The sequence below is a fragment of the Oncorhynchus masou genome, chromosome 18 (assembly GCF_036934945.1).
Source record: "Oncorhynchus masou masou isolate Uvic2021 chromosome 18, UVic_Omas_1.1, whole genome shotgun sequence".
NCBI lineage: Eukaryota > Metazoa > Chordata > Actinopteri > Salmoniformes > Salmonidae > Oncorhynchus > Oncorhynchus masou.
The window spans coordinates 33,168,752-33,188,141 of NC_088229.1; the positions used below are offsets into that span (position 1 = coordinate 33,168,752).

General features: G+C 43.4%; 1 protein-coding gene across 3 annotated transcripts; it reads right to left on the reverse strand.

The window, feature by feature from the left end:
- Positions 1-1,419: 1,419 nt before the first annotated feature.
- LOC135504442 (methylenetetrahydrofolate reductase (NADPH)-like) lies at positions 1,420-18,268 on the reverse strand. Of its 3 annotated transcripts, none has more exons than XM_064923051.1 (13): positions 18,153-18,268; positions 17,541-17,661; positions 17,012-17,263; positions 16,640-16,878; positions 10,484-10,594; positions 8,978-9,171; positions 8,240-8,490; positions 7,792-7,926; positions 7,383-7,563; positions 6,231-6,413; positions 5,693-5,794; positions 5,447-5,566; positions 1,420-4,998 (listed from the first exon to the last, which is right to left on the reverse strand). In XM_064923051.1, exons 3-13 carry the CDS (start codon positions 17,260-17,262, stop codon positions 4,735-4,737), a joined length of 2,031 nt encoding a protein of 676 aa, XP_064779123.1. In that variant the 5' UTR covers position 17,263; positions 17,541-17,661; positions 18,153-18,268; the 3' UTR covers positions 1,420-4,734. The 3 variants fall into 3 exon arrangements, with proteins under 3 accessions (XP_064779123.1, XP_064779121.1, XP_064779122.1); XM_064923049.1 differs by having other exon boundaries at positions 17,012-17,266; positions 18,153-18,267; XM_064923050.1 differs by lacking the exon at positions 18,153-18,268 and having other exon boundaries at positions 17,012-17,266; positions 17,541-17,827.
- Positions 18,269-19,390: the final 1,122 nt, after the last annotated feature.

Consider the following 19,390-nt stretch of genomic DNA (forward strand, 5'->3'; position numbering starts at 1 on the left):
GGGTTGTTTTTCTGTAGGAGGGACTGGTGCACTTCACAAAATAAAATGGCATCATGAGACCGGAAAATTATGTGGATATATTGAAGCATCTCAAGACAGTCGGGAAGTTAAAGCTTGGTCGCAAATGGGTCTTTCAAATGGACAATGACGCCAAGCATACTTCCAAAGTTGTGGCAAAACGGAGGACAACAAAGTCAAGGTATTGGAGTGGCCAACACAAAGCCCTGACCTCAACCCTATAGAAAATGTGTGGGCAGAACTGAAAAAGCATGTGCGAGCAAGGAGGCCTGCAAACCTGACTCAGTTACACCAGCTCTGTCAGGAGGAAGGGGCCAAAATTCACCCAACTTACTGTGGGAAGCTTGTGGAAGGCTACCAGAAACAATTGACCCAAGTTAAACAATTTAAAGTCAATGCTACCAAATACTATTTGAGTGTATGTAAACTTCTGACCCACTGGGAATGTGATGAATATAATAAAAGTTTAAATAAATAGTCCACTTATTCTGAGACAGAGTTTTTTTTATAGGATTTCATGTCAGGAATGGTGAAAAATTGAATTTTAAATGTATTTGGCTAAGGTGTATGTAAACTTGACTTCAACTGTACATTGGAACATAACTTAATGCTTAGACTCCAGGCAAGTGCAGTACATTTTATGTAGGTTATAGGCCAGCAGGCTCAAGAGATAAGTTGTTCCAATGTATGCAGTAGGATATGGTTTGACTTCACATCATCCAATCCCTTTCTGACAAGTCACAGGCTTATGTTCCAAGGGGAAATCCCTAATTTGTGCCATCAGGTGGTGAGATCCCATGGACTTTGTACTAACTGTTATCATGCAAAAAGGTATAGCTGAGTAAACCAGTGGTCCCCAAACTGTAGAGCATGGTGGTCCCCGCTCCGCAACCCCCACCCCCATAAAAGTCAGTCTAGCTTTAAACTTACTCTTGAAAGTTATAATAGAATGCACAAGGTGCAATTACAAAATTGAGAGCCATTTATAACTAGCCCAGGTCAGTTGACGGATTTTAGATTTTTTATTTTTTTTGCCGATAGTGATAAAAATGTGAACTCAAATATCACATGAATACACATTAGACATGGCAAAATATATAGAAATGCAAGAAAATGTGCTTTAAAAAAACAAGATATTATTTGCACCCAAAACAAAATGTGTAGAATTGCAGGAAATAAGCTTCAAATGTACTAAATGTTCTCCACCAACAAGAGTGGTATGAACAGTTTGTCTCCAGAACGGTGTTTGTGCCCATAGAAATAAAAATGGGGTGTGCGCACAAAGGGGGCACAGGATGTTCCCCAATACTGGAAGGAGTGAAAAGGCTTGGGAACCCCTGGTGTAAACCACCATGTACAGAGATGAGAAAAAAATGAAATGAATCACACATTGTGCTGGTGGCAATTGAGCATTGCAACATGTAAAGTATGCTTGTTTTTTAATTGACGTTGCACAACGGTAATAAATATAAAACAGAGAAAGACAAAAAATAAAAGCAGTGAGGTCACTGCTTAAAAGCTTGTTAGTTAAGGCCTCAGGTGTCATCTTAGCAGCAGCTCATAGTGTGTATTATTTTCAATTATTGTCTATGGCAGATTACAATGGTAATCACAAATCAAGTCTGTCGATGCTTGTGTGTTCTGGTAACCCTGACTCGTCGGGAGAAATATCCTTGTATTTCTCAATTTAAACTTTGGTTTAAAAGAGAGTTTAGTCTTACGAAATGCTCTAGTCTACAGCACTTAAATTCACATAATGAAAAACAGTTTCCAATATACCACTGTTCTCTCACCCTCAAGTACATACATGATCAAAAGCCTGTGGACACCTGCACGTCGAACATCTCATTCCAAAATCATGGGCATTAATATGGTGTTGGTCCCCCCTTTGCTGCTATAACAGTCTCCTCTCTTCTGGGAAGGCTTTCCACTAGATGTTGGAACATTGCTGCAGGGACTTGCTTCCATTCAGCCACAAGAGCATTAGTGAGATTGGGCACTGATGTTGGGCGATTAGGCCTGGCTTGCAGTCGGCGTTCCAATTCATCCCAAAGGTGTTCGATGGGGTTGAGGTCAAGGCTTAAGCAAGTTCTTCCACACAGATCGAGAAACAATTTCTGTACGGACCTCGCTTTGTGCACAGGGGCATTATCACGTTGAAACAAAGTTGGATGCACAGAATTGTCTAGAATGTCATTGTATACTGTAGCGTTAAGATTTCCCCTTCACTGGAACTAAGGGGCCTAACCAAACCATTAAAAACATCCCCAGACAATTATTCCTCCACCAAACTTTACAGTTGGCACTATAGATTGGGGCACATAGCGTTCTCCTGGTATCCGCCAAACCCAGATTCGCCCGTTGGACTGCCAGATGGTGAAGTGTGATTTATCACTCCAGAGAACGTGTTTCCACTGCTCCAGTCCAATGACAGCGAGCTTTACACAACTCCAGCCAACGCTTCACATTGCGCAGGGTGATCTTAGGCATGTGTGCGACTGCTCGGCAATGGAAACCCATTTCATGAAGCTAGAAGTAGTTTGGAAAATGGTAGTGAGTGTTGCAACCGAGGAGAGATGATTTCTACACGCTATGTGCTTCAGCCCTCGGCAGTCGCGTTGTGTGAGCTTATGTGACCTACCACTTCGCGACTGAGACATTGTTGCTCCGAGAAATTTCCATTTCATAACAGCAGCACTTACAGTTGACCGGGGCTGCTCTAGCAGGGTAGAAATTTGACAAAATGACTTGTTGGAAAGGTGGCATCCTATCACGATGCCACTTTGAAAGTTGCAGAGCTCATCGGTAAGGCCATTGTACTGCCAAAGTTTGTCTAAGGAGAATGCTCGGCTGTTTGCTCCATTTTATACACCTGTCAGCAAGGGGTGTGGCTGAACTAGCCGAATCAACTACTTTGAAGGTGTCCACATACGTTTAGATATATACACCAAACACACAATTAAAAATGGTTTAAAAATTACAAAACGTTTCCCTGTGTTACAATGCGGTCAGAAAGTATTCAGACCCCTTGATTTTCCCACATTGTTACAGCCTCATTCTAATTGATTAAATTGTTGTTTTTTTCTCCCATCAATCTACACACAATACCCCATAATGACAAAACATTTTATTTTCCTCAAAATTAAAAATGTATATAAGTTCAGACCCTTAATTCAGTATATTGTTGAAGTACCGTCGGCAGCGATTACAGCCTCGAGTCTTCTTGGGGATGACGCTACAAGCTTGACCCACCTGTATTTGGAGAGTTTCTCCCATTCCTCTCTGCAGATCCTCTCAAGCTCTGTCAGGTTGGATGGGGTGCGCCGCTGCACAATCATTTTCAGGTCTCGCCAGAGATGTTCGATCGGGTTCAAGTCCGGGCTCCGGCTGGGCCACTCAAGGACATTCAAAGACTTGTCCTGAAGCCACTTCTGCATTGTCTTGGCTGTGTGCTTAAGGTCATTGTCCTGTTGTGAAGGTTCACCTTCATCCCAGTCTGGAGGTCCTGAGCGCTCTGGACCAGGTTTTCATCAAGGATCTCGCTGTACTTAGCTCCGTTCATCTTTCCCACGACCCCGACTAGTCTCCTAGTCCCTGCCACTGATAACCATCACCACGGCATGAGGCTGTCACCACCATGCTTCACCGTAGGGATGGTGCCAGGTTTCCTCCGGACGTGACGCTTGGCATTCAGGCCTAACAGTTCAATCTTGGTTTTATCAGACAATAGAATCTTGTTTCTCATGGTCTGAGAGTCCTTTAGGTGCCTTCTGGCAAACTCCAATTGGGCTGTCATGTGCCTTTTACTGAGGAGTGTCTTCTGTTTGGCCACTCTACCATAAAGGTCTGATTGGTGGAGTGCTGCAGAGATGTTTGTCCTTCTGGAAGGTTCTCCAATTTCCAGAGGAACTCTGACAGAGTGACCGTCAGGTTCTTGGTCACCTCCCTGACCAAAGCCTTCTTCCCCAATTGCTCAGTTTGGCCAGACGCCCAGCCTTAGGAAGAGTCTTGGTGGTTCCAAACTTCTTCCATTTAAGAATGATGGAGGCCACTTGGGAACCTTCAATACTGCAGACATTTCTTTGGTACCATTCACCAGATCTGTGGATCTACACAATCCTGTCTCAGAGCTCTACGGACAATTCCTTCGACCTCATAGCTTGGTTTTTGCTCTGACATGCAGTCAACTGTTGGACCTTATTTAGATGGGTATGCCTTTCCAAATCAAGTTGTAGAAACATCTCAGGGATGATAAATGGAAACAGGATGCACCAGAGGTCAATTTCAAGTCTCATCAAAGTATCTTATGTAAATAAGGTATTTCAGTTATTTGTTTATAAATTTGCAAATATTTTTTAAATGACGTTTTCGCTTTGTTATTATGTGGTATTGTGTGTAGATTGATTAAATTAAAAAAAGGATAATCCATTTTAGAATAAGCCAGTAACGTAACAAAATGTTGAAAAAGTGAAAGGGTCTGAATGCTTTCCAAATGCACTGTATTTGTCATCGTATTCATTCACTGAAGGACCTCTTGATTAAGATCCTTCCTCCAGATAATATATATATATATTTTTTTTAAGTATATTTTTTTAAAGTATATACTGTATGGTATAATACTGTAGTTAAGTACTTTGTGGTGTTTGTTGAGTGAAAAGTTATCGAAAGCAGCACCAAAGAAAAAAAAAGTCGCTCAGTTGGTGGCTACCGCCATGGTTACTTTCCAGGTTGTTCCTTGTCGGATTGCTCATCGTTGGGTTGCTCTGCAGGTTGATCCGCAGGTTGTTCCTCCGGGGGGTTGTCAAGCAGCTCAAACATATCATCGATGACCTGCCACAAGCAGTTGTCCAAAGGGAAGTCGTTGTCCACCAGGTTGACAAGGAAGTAGTTGTCGTGGATATACTTGATGATCATACGTGATGGGGACTCGTCTTCGTACAGCTTGGCCCACTGCTCGATCCACAGGGCAAAGGCCTCGTCCTATTAAAAGAAGGCGAGAACAATTAACTCAACACGTTCCAGAAAGGGGGGGGATTCAGGCGTGTCGCTAAAGATTCATCTTTACAGCTCTGGTAACTGATACAGCTTGCTGATGAAGTTACACACACAATTCTGGATTTGAAAAGGCTTCACGGGAGATTGTGTCAAACGCTCAAGCTCATAAAGATGTGGAGGGTTCAAAACTGTACTTCAAATACCATACTCCACTAAAATCTCAGAGAACTAAATGACAACCATTCCACGAACTCATCTGAGTCATGGGCACAGTCCACAACCAGAAACAACTCCGAGCACACTCCATCTTGCTGATAGGCGTTTTCACTGAACTGCTTACACCTATCCAGTTGCTGTATATCTATACAAGTGCATAGAGGGTAATGTTCCTGGAAGGGGCCCAGTAGGTTAATGAGATGACATTTGACCTTACCTTCCAGTACAAGAAGCTGACTGGATCCACCACGGTGGGCTGGACAATCTCCCTGCCGGGGAAGATGCCCCATGTCACAGCGTTGGGTTGCATGTCATGGGCGTTCGTAGTATTCTGACCCTGTAGGTGGATACAAAAAAAAAAAAAAAAAAAAAAAAAAAAATCAGCCAGTAGATCATTCTAGCATTCTAACTGTTCCAATTCACAAAATATGTGTCGATGTAATGCCTGTAGTTGAGAACTTACGTGAACGTTGACGATGTGGTAGTTGACGCGAGGCTCGTACTTCTTTAGCACTTTGAGGAGAGCGGTGACATTTTCGCTTGAGGTGAAAAATTCCAGATAAGCCTGTTGGATTTGTAAATGTGGCACACAAGGTTCATGTCATCTCATGATTGCTATGCATGTATTACAAGAACTGTTAAGTTTGAAAAACCTCCACTGCCGATCAACAATACCACAAAAGACTGATTTATTCATGCACTTTCATTTCTAGGAAAGATTGTGAATCAACCTACTCTCAATAACATAAGAAAAACTGTGACAGCCTTAATTTTGCTAAACCAGTAGTAATCCTTGATCATTCTAAAGGATTTATGGGTATTTCTATGTAGTGTTCCAAGTGTACATCCCCTGCCCACTCCTTTTACTAGGCCTACCTTATTCTTTTTGGGAAAACATTACATTAAGCATGCAGGTACAGTAATATAAGCAAGTCTGAGCCTTTATATAATAAGACATAATTGGTCATCCCCACAACCAAACCACAGACGCCGAACTTTACCTTCTGGAAGACGTAGCCACCAGGGGGGCCCCAGCCCACGATGGGGTCTGAGGAGGGCTTGCCGTTGATGCTGGGCTGGGAGTTGATGGTGAGGACTCCCCTGCGGTTTACCTTGTCCAGCTCGTCCTTCAGCAAGTTGGTCTCCGGGGCCAGCGGGTCGTCATTCCACGGCAGACACATCACCTAGAAGACGAGAGGTCAGGAGACATCAGCTGAGCAAAGTGCAAGTCAAGGGTTTAGGTTCTTGTTTTAAGTTTGAGTTTATTTTTATTTTTACAGGGACAGTGCACATTAATCAACGTTTCAGTAAAAGTGCCGGTTTTAGCCAGCCGGCTAATTTTCAACCGCAGTCCCTGGGCAGGTTATTAAAAACAATTACAATATAGACAATAGCAACATAGAACAAGCAAGACATAGCAACATAGGACAAGCAAGACGTAGCATACAGACAGAGCAACAGAGCAAAAAGCAGCAAGACAAAATTCATAAAAGCAACAAAGTGTTTCCACACCTCACAAGCTACAGACAACATGGAAAGCGGCAACACACAGCTAGGGACCATGTTCACAAATCTGATTGACCTTTAGCCATGTCTTCAAGCACTTTGTGAAAGTGTGATATGTGGTGCAGTTATGTGTGTCTGATGGCAGTGTATTCCAGACATGGGAAGCTCTCACAGAGAATGCAGATTTACTAAAGGTGCTTTTCCTTAGGGGAACTATACAGTCACCTCTCATGGCAGACCTTGTGGATCTGCTGCCATATGTCTGGGTTTTCTGTTTAACAAAAATATTGAGTGGAGGGGGAGCCAGGCCATTAAGGATCTTGAATACAAGACATGCGTCGGTGTATTGCACAAGATTTTCCCAACTCAAGAACTAAGGATTTTCCCAACTCAAGAACTAAGGTTTTCTAAGGATGTGACAATGATGATGGCTATTGGGCTTCCTATCAAGCACTTTGAGAGCCTGTTTGTAGACAGACTGAATAGGTTTTAATGTTGTACAGCAAGCTTGGGCCCAACTAGTCAAGCAGTATGTTAAGTGGGGGTCATAATGCACATGGTTGTATTTATGAGGCGCTTAATGAAAGAAAGTTAAGGTTTCAGTTTCAGTCTGTTTTCACGCCAAAGTGTAGAGGTCCGGGTGTCACCTTGTGTCCGGCAACATTGGGCTGGGCCGTGATGTAGCTGGTGAAGACCTCGTAGACGCTCTGCTCGCTGGTCAGCTCCTCGCCCCACATCTTCAGCAGGGCGTCCTTGGACGACTTACTCTTAAGGTAGAACAGGTAGTAATCGTTGAGTTCACCAAAGGCCGGAGATGACGAGTTTCCCCTGGAATAACACAGAGCCAAGTTGACAAGAGCTGGGGACATTGCCTGTTCACTGATTATACAGTACTTGTTCACGTTATACATCGCTGATTCACATCACAGTATAGCTTGGCTCAGTCCAGTAGTGTGAAAAGGCCTTGAATGAACAACATCATTTACACCCACAAACTAGCCAAGGTGAGAAATTGTGGCCACAAATCTTCTGAAGTTTTTCTCCAGTGTTGCTCACCATCGTCCATTGGGGAAGTCATCCCAGTCCTGTGTTCTGTAGATATAGCTCTTGGGTCTGGAGGCCCAGAAAATGGGCCGCACGTCCTCCACTTTGCGTTTGGGGTGAGCGCTCACCGCCCAGGGGAGTGTCCGCCTGGCAATCCAAGTAGACCCCAAACCCTCCATCAGTACTAGGAACAGGCAAGACAGCGCGTATTCCATTCTAACACCTAGCCAGTTAGAAATTACTTCACATGGTGAAATCTTTGTTAAATGTTCCAGGTCTAATGAAAGTGCTGTAATACACACATGATTACAAAATGGTACCCACACTACGTGTTAAAACATGACAGCTCAGAAGTCGAACATGCCATTAGTTTTAGGTTTTCCCCCTAAATAATGGGTAAGCTAAATCAAGCGCAACCTAAAGTGTTTGAAAGATAACCAATCTAGTGCAATTGACAGACCTGGGGTCCTCGATCCACAGGCCCAGCTGCCGCAGTACCTCCATGGTGGCTACCTCGCGGTTCAGCGTGTAGAAGTGGAGGCCCGGCACCTCACCGCTCTCCAGCAGCACGCGGCACATGCCCACAGCCTGCTCAATGCCGTAGTTGCGGATGGCCGCATCGTTGTCCTTGATGGGCTCGATGACCTGCATGATCTCCTCGGGCACCTCCAGCTTGGACAGTTTGACCAGCTGCCTCAGAGACTGGTAGCCCTGGAAAACCACAAATCCTACTGGTTCAGGTACTGACAGAAAAAGCAAAAATGTAAAGAACAAATGTCTCCATACAACTGATGTACTCTCACATTGCAGACACACTTAAGACAACAAAAAATAACAAATTACACACGTCACGGTTGGAGTGTTACATTTCTGTATTGACTGGCATCAATGTAGAATTGATAAAAAATTCCAAGGGACAATGGTCCAATTATGAGAAAAAAATGTGTTTTGAATGGCACTGAGCGTACTTGGTCATTTGTTACATCTTTGCTATCACATGAGAAAGAATGTTCTGTTCAAAAAGACTACCCCTCCCTTTAAACCTTTGACAAATGTAGCCTTTGATCACTCCACACACAAACATGACATGTTTTTGTAATTTTAGTAGACGCTCTTATCCAGAGCGACTTACAGTAGTTAGTGCATTTATTTACACCCCCCCCACCCACCCCCAGTTTAAGGCCATATCCAATAGTACCTGGATAGGGAAGATGCCTGGTAGGATGGGGCAGGTGATTCCTATGGCCCTGCAGTCTCTGACAAACTTGAGGAAGGTGTCAGCCCGGAAAAAGAGCTGGGTGATGATGAAGTCGGCGCCAGCGTCCACTTTCTCCTTCAGATGTCTCAGGTCCTCATCGTAGCTCTCCGCCTCCGGGTGGCCAGTGGGGTAGCCTGCCACAATGAAAGGGTTTTAATGCTCAGTGTGTGGAGGTCACATTTGTGACCAGTTTCAAGAAGCTAGGCATACATGTCACAGGTCACTACCTCACAGGAGATGCATTTTACAAAAAAATATGTTTTTTTGGGGCAGAATTGCCTTCTGGAATGTGTGAACTTTCATGTGCCTTATTAACAAACTTGTATGCCATCTGTAAATAAGATGTTTTTATTACGAGCCTATTTGGTTTAGCCATAGAAAGATACAGGAACTTACCCACTAGACATGATTGGCTGAGATAGTGGATGGGCTGGACATGCCCGAGAGATGAGTTTGGATTGTCTGCCATGTAGCATGCTTCGGTCTATAACATGAGTTGCTCAGTATGTGTGGATAATCCTTTCTACCGTGGCATTTTTTTGGAAAGATGTCATGAAGAACTGAAGGTGTTGCATTGCGGCCCTGAAGTTCATAGCGCTATCGAGCAGCAGGAAAAAGTTGTGATGGACTACTTTCTGGAGGACATGCCATTATGTCTCTCTAGGACTAATCAAAAAATGTATCAGACTAGGAATCATTGAAGTCTTCCCCCATCACAGTCATCAGAAAAAACGTCAATTAACAGTATTGTCACAGAAGACGTTGATAGATTTTTGAAGTCAGTGGAATGCACGGTGGAAACAGAGAGAGATGATTCCCAAATGCGGAGAGTCGAAAAGATAACAGGGGGCTGTTATACAACACACCTGTCTCTGGATGACATAGTCAAACTAAGGGCAGGACAACCATGGCATCGATGACAAGAGGGAGACACGTTCAGCCATGTATACCGGTAGCTACAATTTTCAGATATTAGTTACTCATTGTCAGAAAGCCATTTTTCATTGCAAGTTCAAGCCTACTGTTAGGAGGGTGTGAACGATGCTGAATCGGCGTAGACAAAGACCTCTTCAGTATGTGTACCAAAACATTCAGAGGGCCAGTTTCTCAAAAGTGGGGATACAAGTTCATCAACTTTCAAAGCAGAATGACTTTCCCTTTTTTCCTCAACTGCAGTGTATGATATACAATTGTATAACTCTGTCTCTACTTTTATACAATGTCAAAAAAAAATTTTTTTTCAAAATGTTGCTATATAGGACCGAATCCAGGTGGTGGGTCACATTATACCAACTTGTAGCACTAAAATGGTTTTTGGGGTGATAAAATGCTCACATCGTATCAGTCGGTACAACAGCCTACTTTAAAGTCTTGCACAAATTACCTGACATAATTACAATATGATGACGCTTTGTAAAAAATAAATACATTTTGCTTCAAACGTACCAGCAACGCAGATGTCAAAGTAGTCATCAAACTCGCAGCGTATGTGTTTCACTAGGTCTGTGGCGTAGTTAAAGCCCGCTTCTTCCTCTTCCCAGTCAGCCCCCATAGGATCTATAAAGAGATCAGGAAAACATGGTGTTTAATGGAAATTTGTTACAATGAGTCCTAGCTAGTTAGCCAAGACTCTTGAAAAAGACACTCAATCTCAATGAGAAAAACCTGGATAAATAAGGTTCACTCAGACTCTGCGATATGTGACCACGAGCATAAATGCAAACCAAAAATATTGAAGAGTGAATGATGCAAGAGGCTCCAATGCGACAGGACGAGAGCTTGAGCAGCAATGTGAAGATCTTGCCGAATGAGAGTGATGCAACAGGCTGCAATCATGCATTCAAACAGAAACTTCTCTCCAAAATATCAGGGTGACCCTCAAAACACACAAACATTCCTACAAATGGACCAACCTTGATGTGTAGAAGTTGTCCCTAGGATCAGCTCACCCTCCCCAAATCCTAACAATAACAATTAAAAGTGGAACTGACAGCGTTTTAGCAACATCAAATCTGTTAATGTTAAGCTTTTTTTGGTACTATTCTGAGAAGTGAGCACTGATATGGCAATTTTTCACAATGTTTGAAATTGACAGTAAGGCATGTGTGAAAATTCTAGAGCGATATAGAGTGGGAAAGCAGCCGTTCGTTTCACAATTAATAAGGTACTTAAGTAAATAAAACGTCAGTCTTGTTCAGGAGCTAATCAGAGCTACAGTAGGCCTATATGCAAATTAGTATTTTGCCACATGGCCTGCCATCATTCTCTTTGAAGTGGACTGTTTGTCTAACGGCAGTAGCAACAGCGCAACTTTAGATCATTAGAAAGTGTTCACAAAAAAGCCACAAAATACACCTGAAAGGATTAATAGACTGGTCGATTGAGATTTTTTTTATGCACACACACATTCAAAAGTTTGGGGTCACTTAGAAATGTCCTTGTTTTAGAAAGAAAATAAGTTATTTTAATGGACAAAAAAAAGCTAACATTTGTTTAGAAATACAGTATAGACATTGTTAATCTTGTAAATGACTATTGTAGTTGAAACATCAGATTATTTTATGGAATATCTACGTAGGCACACAGAGGCCCATTATCAGCAACCATCACTCCTGTGTTCCAATGGGACGTTGTGTTAGCTAATCCAAGTTTATAATTTTAAAAGGCTAATTGATCATTAGAAAACCCTTTTGCAATTATGTTAGCATAGCTGAAAACTGTTGTTCTGATTAAAGAACCCATAAATCTGCCCATCTTTAGACTAGTTGAGTATCAGCATTTGTGGGTTTGATTACAGGCTCAAGATGGCCAGAAACAAAGACCTTTCTTCTGAAACTCGTCAGTCTATTCTTGTTCGGAGAAATTAAGACTATTCCATGCAAGAAATGTAAGATCTTGTACAACGCTGTGTACTACTCCCTTCACAGAACAGCATAAACTGGCTCGAACCAGAATAGAAAGAGTGGGAGGCCCCGGTGCACAACTGAGCAAGAGGACAAGTATTTTAGTGTCAAGTTTGAGAAACAGATGCCTCAAGTCCTCAACTGGCAGCTTCATTAAATAGTACTCGCAAAACACCAGTCTCAACAGCGAAGAGGCGACTCTGGGATGCTGGCCTTCTAGGCAGAGTTCCTCTGTCCAGTGTCTGTGTTCTTTTGCCCATCTTAATCTTTTCTTTTTATTGGCCAGTCTGAGATATAGCTTTTTCTTTGCAACTCTGCCTAGAAGGACAGCATCCCGGAGTCACCTCTTCACTGTTGACCTTGAGACTGGTGTTTTGCGGAGTGCTGCAGAGACGGTAGAACCTTCCAGAAGGACAGCCATCTCCACAGAGGAAATCTGGAGTTCTGTCAAGGTGACCATCGGGTTCTTGGTCACTTCCCTGATCAAATCACTGTTTGTATTCGGTGCACGTGACAACAGGTGTAGCACTTAGTGAAATGCTTATTTACAGGCCCTAACCAAAAGTGCAATTTAAGTTTAAAAATAATTGGTGAACAATAGATAAGAAATAAAAAATAAAACAGTAAAAAGGCAGTGACAAATAACCGTAACGAGGCTATATACATGCACCGGTTAATCGGGCTAAATGAAGTTGTATGTACATGTAGGTATGGTTAAAGTGACTATGCAAATATGCTAAACAGTGAGTAGCAGCATAAGAGAGGGGTTGGGTGTGGTGACAATGCAAATAGTCCGGGGAGCTATTTGGTTACCTGTTCAGGAGTCTTAAGGCTTGGGGGTAAAAGCTGTTGAGAAGCCTTTTGGTCCTAGACCTGGCGCTCCAGTACCGCTTGCCATGCAGTAGTTGAGGGATGGGTTGTTATTCCGGCACCACCAGGCCAGGTCTCTGACCTCCTCCCTATAGTCGGTCTCGTCGTTGTCGGTGAGCAGGCCTACCATGGTTGTGTCGTCTGCAAAAACTTAATGGATGGTGTTGGAGTCGTATCTGGACACGCAGTCGTGGGTGAACAGGGAGTACAGGAGGGGACAGAGCACGCACCCCTGAGGGGTACCAGTGTTGAGGATCAGGGGGGGGGCACGTCAGGAAGTCCAGGATCCAGCTATTTTTGCCGTAAGATACGGTGGCAGTAACATTTGTCAAAAAAAATAAATAATAATAATACACACGATAGCACAATTAGTTAGGGCATGGTGTTGATTATACTGCTTCCATTTCTTCCGGCTCTACTCTATAAAGTTGCCCTTCTTGGGCACCCCGATTGTTCTGTTGGCTGAGCAGCTAGCTCTAGGAAGAGTCTTGGTGCTTACAAACTTCTTCCATTTAAGAATAATGGAAGCCACTGTTTCCTTGGGGACCTTCAATTATGCTGAAATGTTTGCTTCCTTCCCCAGATCTGTGACACCACACAATCCTGTCTGAGCTCGACGGATAATTCCTTCCACTTCATGGCTTGGTTTTTGCGCTGAAATGCACTGTCAACTGTGGGACCTTATATAGACAGGTGTGTGCGCCTTTCCAAATCATGTCCAAGCAATTGAATTTACCAAAGTTGGACTCAAATCAAGATGTAGAAACATCAAGGATGATTATTGTAAACAGGATGCACCTGAGCTCAATTTAAAATCTAAGGAAAGGGTCTGAATACTTATTTACATAAAGGTACCTTTTAGTTGTAATAAAATTGCAAAACATTCTAAAAACCTGTTTTTGCTTTGTCGTTATGGAGTACTGTGTGTAGATTGAGGAGGAAAGCATTTAATTAATTTTAGAATAAGGCTGTAACGTAACAAAATGTGGAAAAAGTCAAGGGGTCTGAGTACTTTCCGAATGCACAGTACCAGTCAGAAGTTTGGACACTCCTACTCATTCAAGGGTTTCTTTATTTTCACTATTTTCTACATTGTAGAATAGTGAATCTATGGAATAACACATATGGAATCAAGTAGTAAGCAAAAGCTATATTTTACATTTTAGATGATTCTTCAAAGTCTTAGCTCCCACCCTTTCCCTTGACAGCTTTGCATTCTCTCAACCAGGTTCATCTGGAATGCTTTTCCAACAGTCTTGAAAGAGTTCCCACATATGCTGAGCACTTGTTGGCTGCTTTTCCTTCACTCTGCGGTTCAACTCATCCCAAACCATCTCAATTGGGTTGAGGCCAGGTGATGGTGGAGGCCAGGTCATCTGATGCAAGCACTCCATCACGCTCTTGGTCAAATAGCCCTTACACAGCCTGGAAGTGTGTTGGGTCATTGTCTTGTTGAAAAACAAATGATAGAACCACTAAGCCAAAGCAAATGGGATGGCGTATCACTGCAGAATGCTGTGGTAGCCATGCTGGTTAAGTACATTTACATTTAAGTCATTTAGCAGACGCTCTTATCCAGAGCGACTTACAAATCATGTCCAAGCAATTGAATTCACCTTCTGACATCCAGTGGAACAGCCACTTTACAATAGATGCATCTAAATCATTAAGGGGGGGTGAGAAGGATTACTTATCCTATCCTAGGTATTCCTTGAAGAGGTGGGGTTTCAGGTGTCTCCGGAAGGTGGTGATTGACTAATTTTGTCCTGGCGTCGTGAGGGAGTTTGTTCCACCATTGGGGGGCCAGACCAGCAGAACAGTTTTGACTGGGCTGAGCGGGAACTTTATTTTCCTCAATGGTAGGGAGGCGAGCAGGCCAGAGGTGGATGAACGCAGTGCCCTTGCTTGGGTGTAGGGCCTGAATCAGAGCCTGGAGTTCCCACATATGCTGGTGCCGCTTTTCCCCTCACAGCTCCGTAGGCAAAGCACCATGGTCTTGTAGCGGATGCAAGCTCCATCAACTGGAAGCCAGTGGAAGTGCGGAGGATTGCGGGGTGAAAAACAAATGAGAGAACTTGGGAAGGTTGAACACCAGACGGGCTGCGGTGTGCCTTGAATTCTAAATAAATCACCAGCAAAGCACCCCCACCTCCATGCTTCATGGTGGGAACCACACTTGCAGAGATCATCCGTTCACCTACTCTGCGTCTCACAAAGACACGGAGGTTGGAACAAAAACAACCTCAAATTTGTTCTCATCAGACCAAAGGACAGATTTCCACCGGTCTAACATCCATTTCTAGTGTTTCTTGGCCAAAGCAAGTAAGTATCTTCTTATTGGTGTCCTTTAGTAGTGGCTTCTTTACAGCAATTCGACCATGAAGGCCTGATTCACGCAGTCTCCTTTGAACAGTTGATGTTTAGAGACGTCTGTTACTTGAACTATTTGAAGCATTTATTTGGGCTGCAATTTGAGACTGGTAACTCTCATGAACTTATCCTCTGCAGCAGAGGTAACGGTCTTCCTTTCCTGTGGTGATCATCATGAGAGAGCTTGATGGTTTTTGCAACTGCACTTGAAGAAACTTTCAAAGTTCTTGAAATGTTCCGCATTGACTGACCTGCATGTCTTGTTTCTCTTTGCTTATTTGAGAGCCATATAAGGAAATCAGTCAATTGAAATACATTCATCAAGCCCTAATCTATGGATTTCACATGACTGGGCCTTGGAGGGCATGGGCCCACCACTGGGGAACCAGGACCTGCCAATCAGAATGAGGTTTCCCCAAAAAGGGCTTTATCACAGATTGAAATAGTCCTCAGTTTCATTAGTTGTCCGAGTGGCTGGTCTCAGACAATCCAGCAGATGAAGAAGCCAGATGTAGAGGGCTGCCGTGGGCTGGCGTGGTTATCCATGGTCTGCGGTTGGGAGGCCGGTTGGACATACCGCCAAATTCTCTAAAACAACGTTGGAGGCAGCTTATGGTAGAGAAATGAACATTAAATCCTCTGGCAACAGCTCTGGTGGACATTCCTGCAGTCAGCATGCTAATTGCACCATCCCTCAAAACTTGAAGACGTCTGTGGCATTGTGTTGTGTGACAAAACGGCACATTTTAGAGTGGCATTTTATTGTTCCCAGCACAAGGTGCACTTGTGTAATAATCATGCTGTTTAATCAGCTTCTTGATATGCCACACCTGTGAGTTGAATGGATTATCTTGGCAAAAGAGAAATGCAAACAAATTTGTGCACAAAATTTGACAGAAATGAAAACTGTGCGTATGGTACATTTCTGGTATCTTTTATATCAGCTCCTGAAACACAAGAGCAACACTTTACATGTTGCATTTATATTTTTGCTCAGTATAGATAATTTAGCCTATTTGCCACGTTATGGACTGACTTGTTGCCATGCCTCTTGCTATTTTGATTGTATTGACATGCACAGCCTTTGATACATTTGTAGGTTTTTGTAAACCACAGCTGGCCTGGTAGACAAATTGATAGCAATATTTGTTGGACTACCAAGAATAGTATTGGTGAATTAGCTAATTAATCATGCATTGAAATGCATCCATCTATTCTGCCAAAAAATGCCTTCCTCTACATCATGAAGTTGAATAAACTAGAACCACATTTTTTATTTCTCATGTCAGTTTTGTAGCATAAACAATGAATTTGATATATTTGACTGATATGAATGTCAGTTTCAGAGCTGCAAAGTAATTAAAACGCTGTCAGTTCCACTTTAAGAAAATAAGTGAAAACCGACCTTAGAACTGGGTCTGGGTATAATGTCACCCTAGTCCATGCAAAAAGGCCCTACCTCCTCTTAGAGCCATGATGTTCTTCAGGCCAAGGCGTTTGGCTTTGCTCAGGTACCCAGTGATCTTTTCTTTGGTCTGGTTGCAGCAGGTCAGGTGCAGGATGCTCTCCAGGCCACAGTAGTTGACCGCTGTGCTGGCGATCATCATGGAGGAGGTCTCCTTGTCTGAACCCGGGTCCCCTGCCGGATGCCAGGTAACGTCTATGAACAGGGGCCCCCCTGAGCCCATGCGATCAAATCTGAATTGGGATATATGGGAGAGAAATTTGCATTGATTAGCAGGTGATACATTTCCACAGGTGATAGTTTTGAGTTTGAAAACGAAGTGCCGGGTTACTAGAACAAGCCAACGCCAAAGTTTCTGCTACATACCTAGAGATGAGGTTGACAGCTCCACTTGCAGTGCGAGGGGGGAAGAACTCGAGGGAAAACCAGTGGTCGCCCGACTCCGTTCGGCGGCGCATCTTGTCCCGTAGCCTGTCCGTGCGGTCGGTGTCCAACACCGGCGTCGAGGAGCGAGAGCTTTCCTTGGAACTCTCGCAACCACTGTTGCTCGCGCCACTTGAGTCGCTTTTGCTGCATGTTCGCCATGTGTCTTCGACTCTCTGCACTTGATTCACCATGCTGCTACAGCCAAAAACAGTGTTTGAAGTTTGGGAGTCAAACTATCACGAGTTAGCTTACACTGAAGTTCTCTCACTCACACACAGTCGCTCGCACACGGGCGAAAACATGAATGACTGAATGACACGCTAGCCAGCATGTATTACTGTTAGCTAGCTAGCTAACGTTACCCACTGAACATAATAAACAAAGCAGCTAACGTTACAAAGATGTTAGCTAGCTAGTTAACGTAAGCAATCATGCACAACATTCGGCAACAAATGCATAACTAACTTACCTGTTTCTCTCAATTCTTCCACAAATTCTTCTACAGGCGTAACGTTAGCTCACAGGCTCGCCTGCTTTGTGAGCTGCTACAACGTGCGACTGGTCTTATATTCCTCGTCCTGCTCCAGTGTCTGGGCAGAGGGGGAGATTCAGTGCTCAAACAATAGCCCAATTAAACACGAGTTACGACTTTGTTATGTGTGCTATTCTTTGGGTGCTTAAATAAGTCGTTTTAAAACAAAAATACAATTTTATGTGAGGCCAGAGCTCCAGTCCACTCACACTACTTATCGCACAACTGCATCGTAATCGTTGAGTTTAGTCGGCTAAAAGGGGGAGACAGACGATGACTATGAAAAAATACGCCTCGATCACACCGAAAGTGTAAAAGTTTTGGTACATACATGTCGAATGTAATGCTGTGTTTGCCTTGCACCATTGTATTGCAGTGCGTTATGTGTGGTGCATAGTTGGATTTATCGAACGTATGCATCACATTGTGTGCATAGATGGAATGACAGAAATGGTAGCAGATGTTACATATCATTTTTGCACTGCAGGTGTGATCGAGCCGTTAGACAGCTCTGCACATGTTAATGTCAAAATATTTGAATTTACTAACCAAATATGGAGTTTGGCTGAGCAATTATTTTCATTTACTGCCGTCACGCCCAGTATGTACTTCCAAAAAGGTATAAATAATGATGTACAAGCAACCGAAAACAATGTATTGTCTGGAATTATGTAAATGTAATGAATTATGTAGTGGTTTTGGCCAAGTGCGCATGCGCCAAATCACTCATTATTGACAGGTAGGCTGATCCAGCAGCAGTATAGTCAAAACCAGCAGTAGGAGCATGAAGGTAGGCAGAAACTGCTTCTGAAAACGTCAGTTTGTCACTTTCACGAGGTTGGAGTAGTGTTTAACTACTTAAGACATTGGACAGTGGCGATTTTAGCAAAAAAAAAAAGTGGATGCATGCCAGCAAAGCCACTACACAACACAACACAACACTAAACAATACAAGCATTGCACTATAACGGTGACAAACCGTGCCCACAAACTGTTAAGGCCTACATAAAGCTGTCCCAACAGCAGAGTCACAACACCTTACCACTGAAAAACCTGGCTCTAAAACAGATTATAGGCTATTTGTGCACCACCAAGTTAGAACAGTAGGCGAAATTAAGAGGTGAAAATAGACCAAATGATTAGGGTGAGGCACATTGAACGCCGTTTGGCGTTCTGAGAAGATTTGGCATGGCTCCTCAGATCCTCAAAATGCATCATCGACAGCATCCTGACGGGTTGCATCACTGGTATGGCAACTGCTCGGCCTCCGAAGACAAGGCACTACAGAGGGTAGTGCGAACGACCCAGTACATCACTGGGGCCAAGCTTCCTGCCATCCAGGACCTCTATACCAGGCGGTGTCAGAGGAAGGCCAAAAACATTGTCAAAGACTCCAGCCACCCTAGTCATGGACTGTTTTCTCTGCTACCACATGGCAAGTGGTACCGGAGCGCCAAGTCTAGGTTCAAGAGGCTTCTAAACAGCTTCTACCCCCAAGCCATAAGACATCTAATCAAATGGCTACCTAGACTGGCTAGCCCCATCACCACAGAAAGCACTGAGCTAGGCTGAAACACCTGCATTTTGGAGCTGCCTTACTCAAGAAAGCAAAAAAGAGACCATGTTTGTGTGGCTTTATTAACTCAATTACATGTTTTAATATATTTTTTACATTGTTTGCAAACTGATATGGAACAGTGGAATAGAGATACTAAGTGCAGGGATTTTTTTAAAGTACAGAGGAAAGTCCGGGAGGGGAGGACGGCAGGAAGGGACAGAAGAGAGGA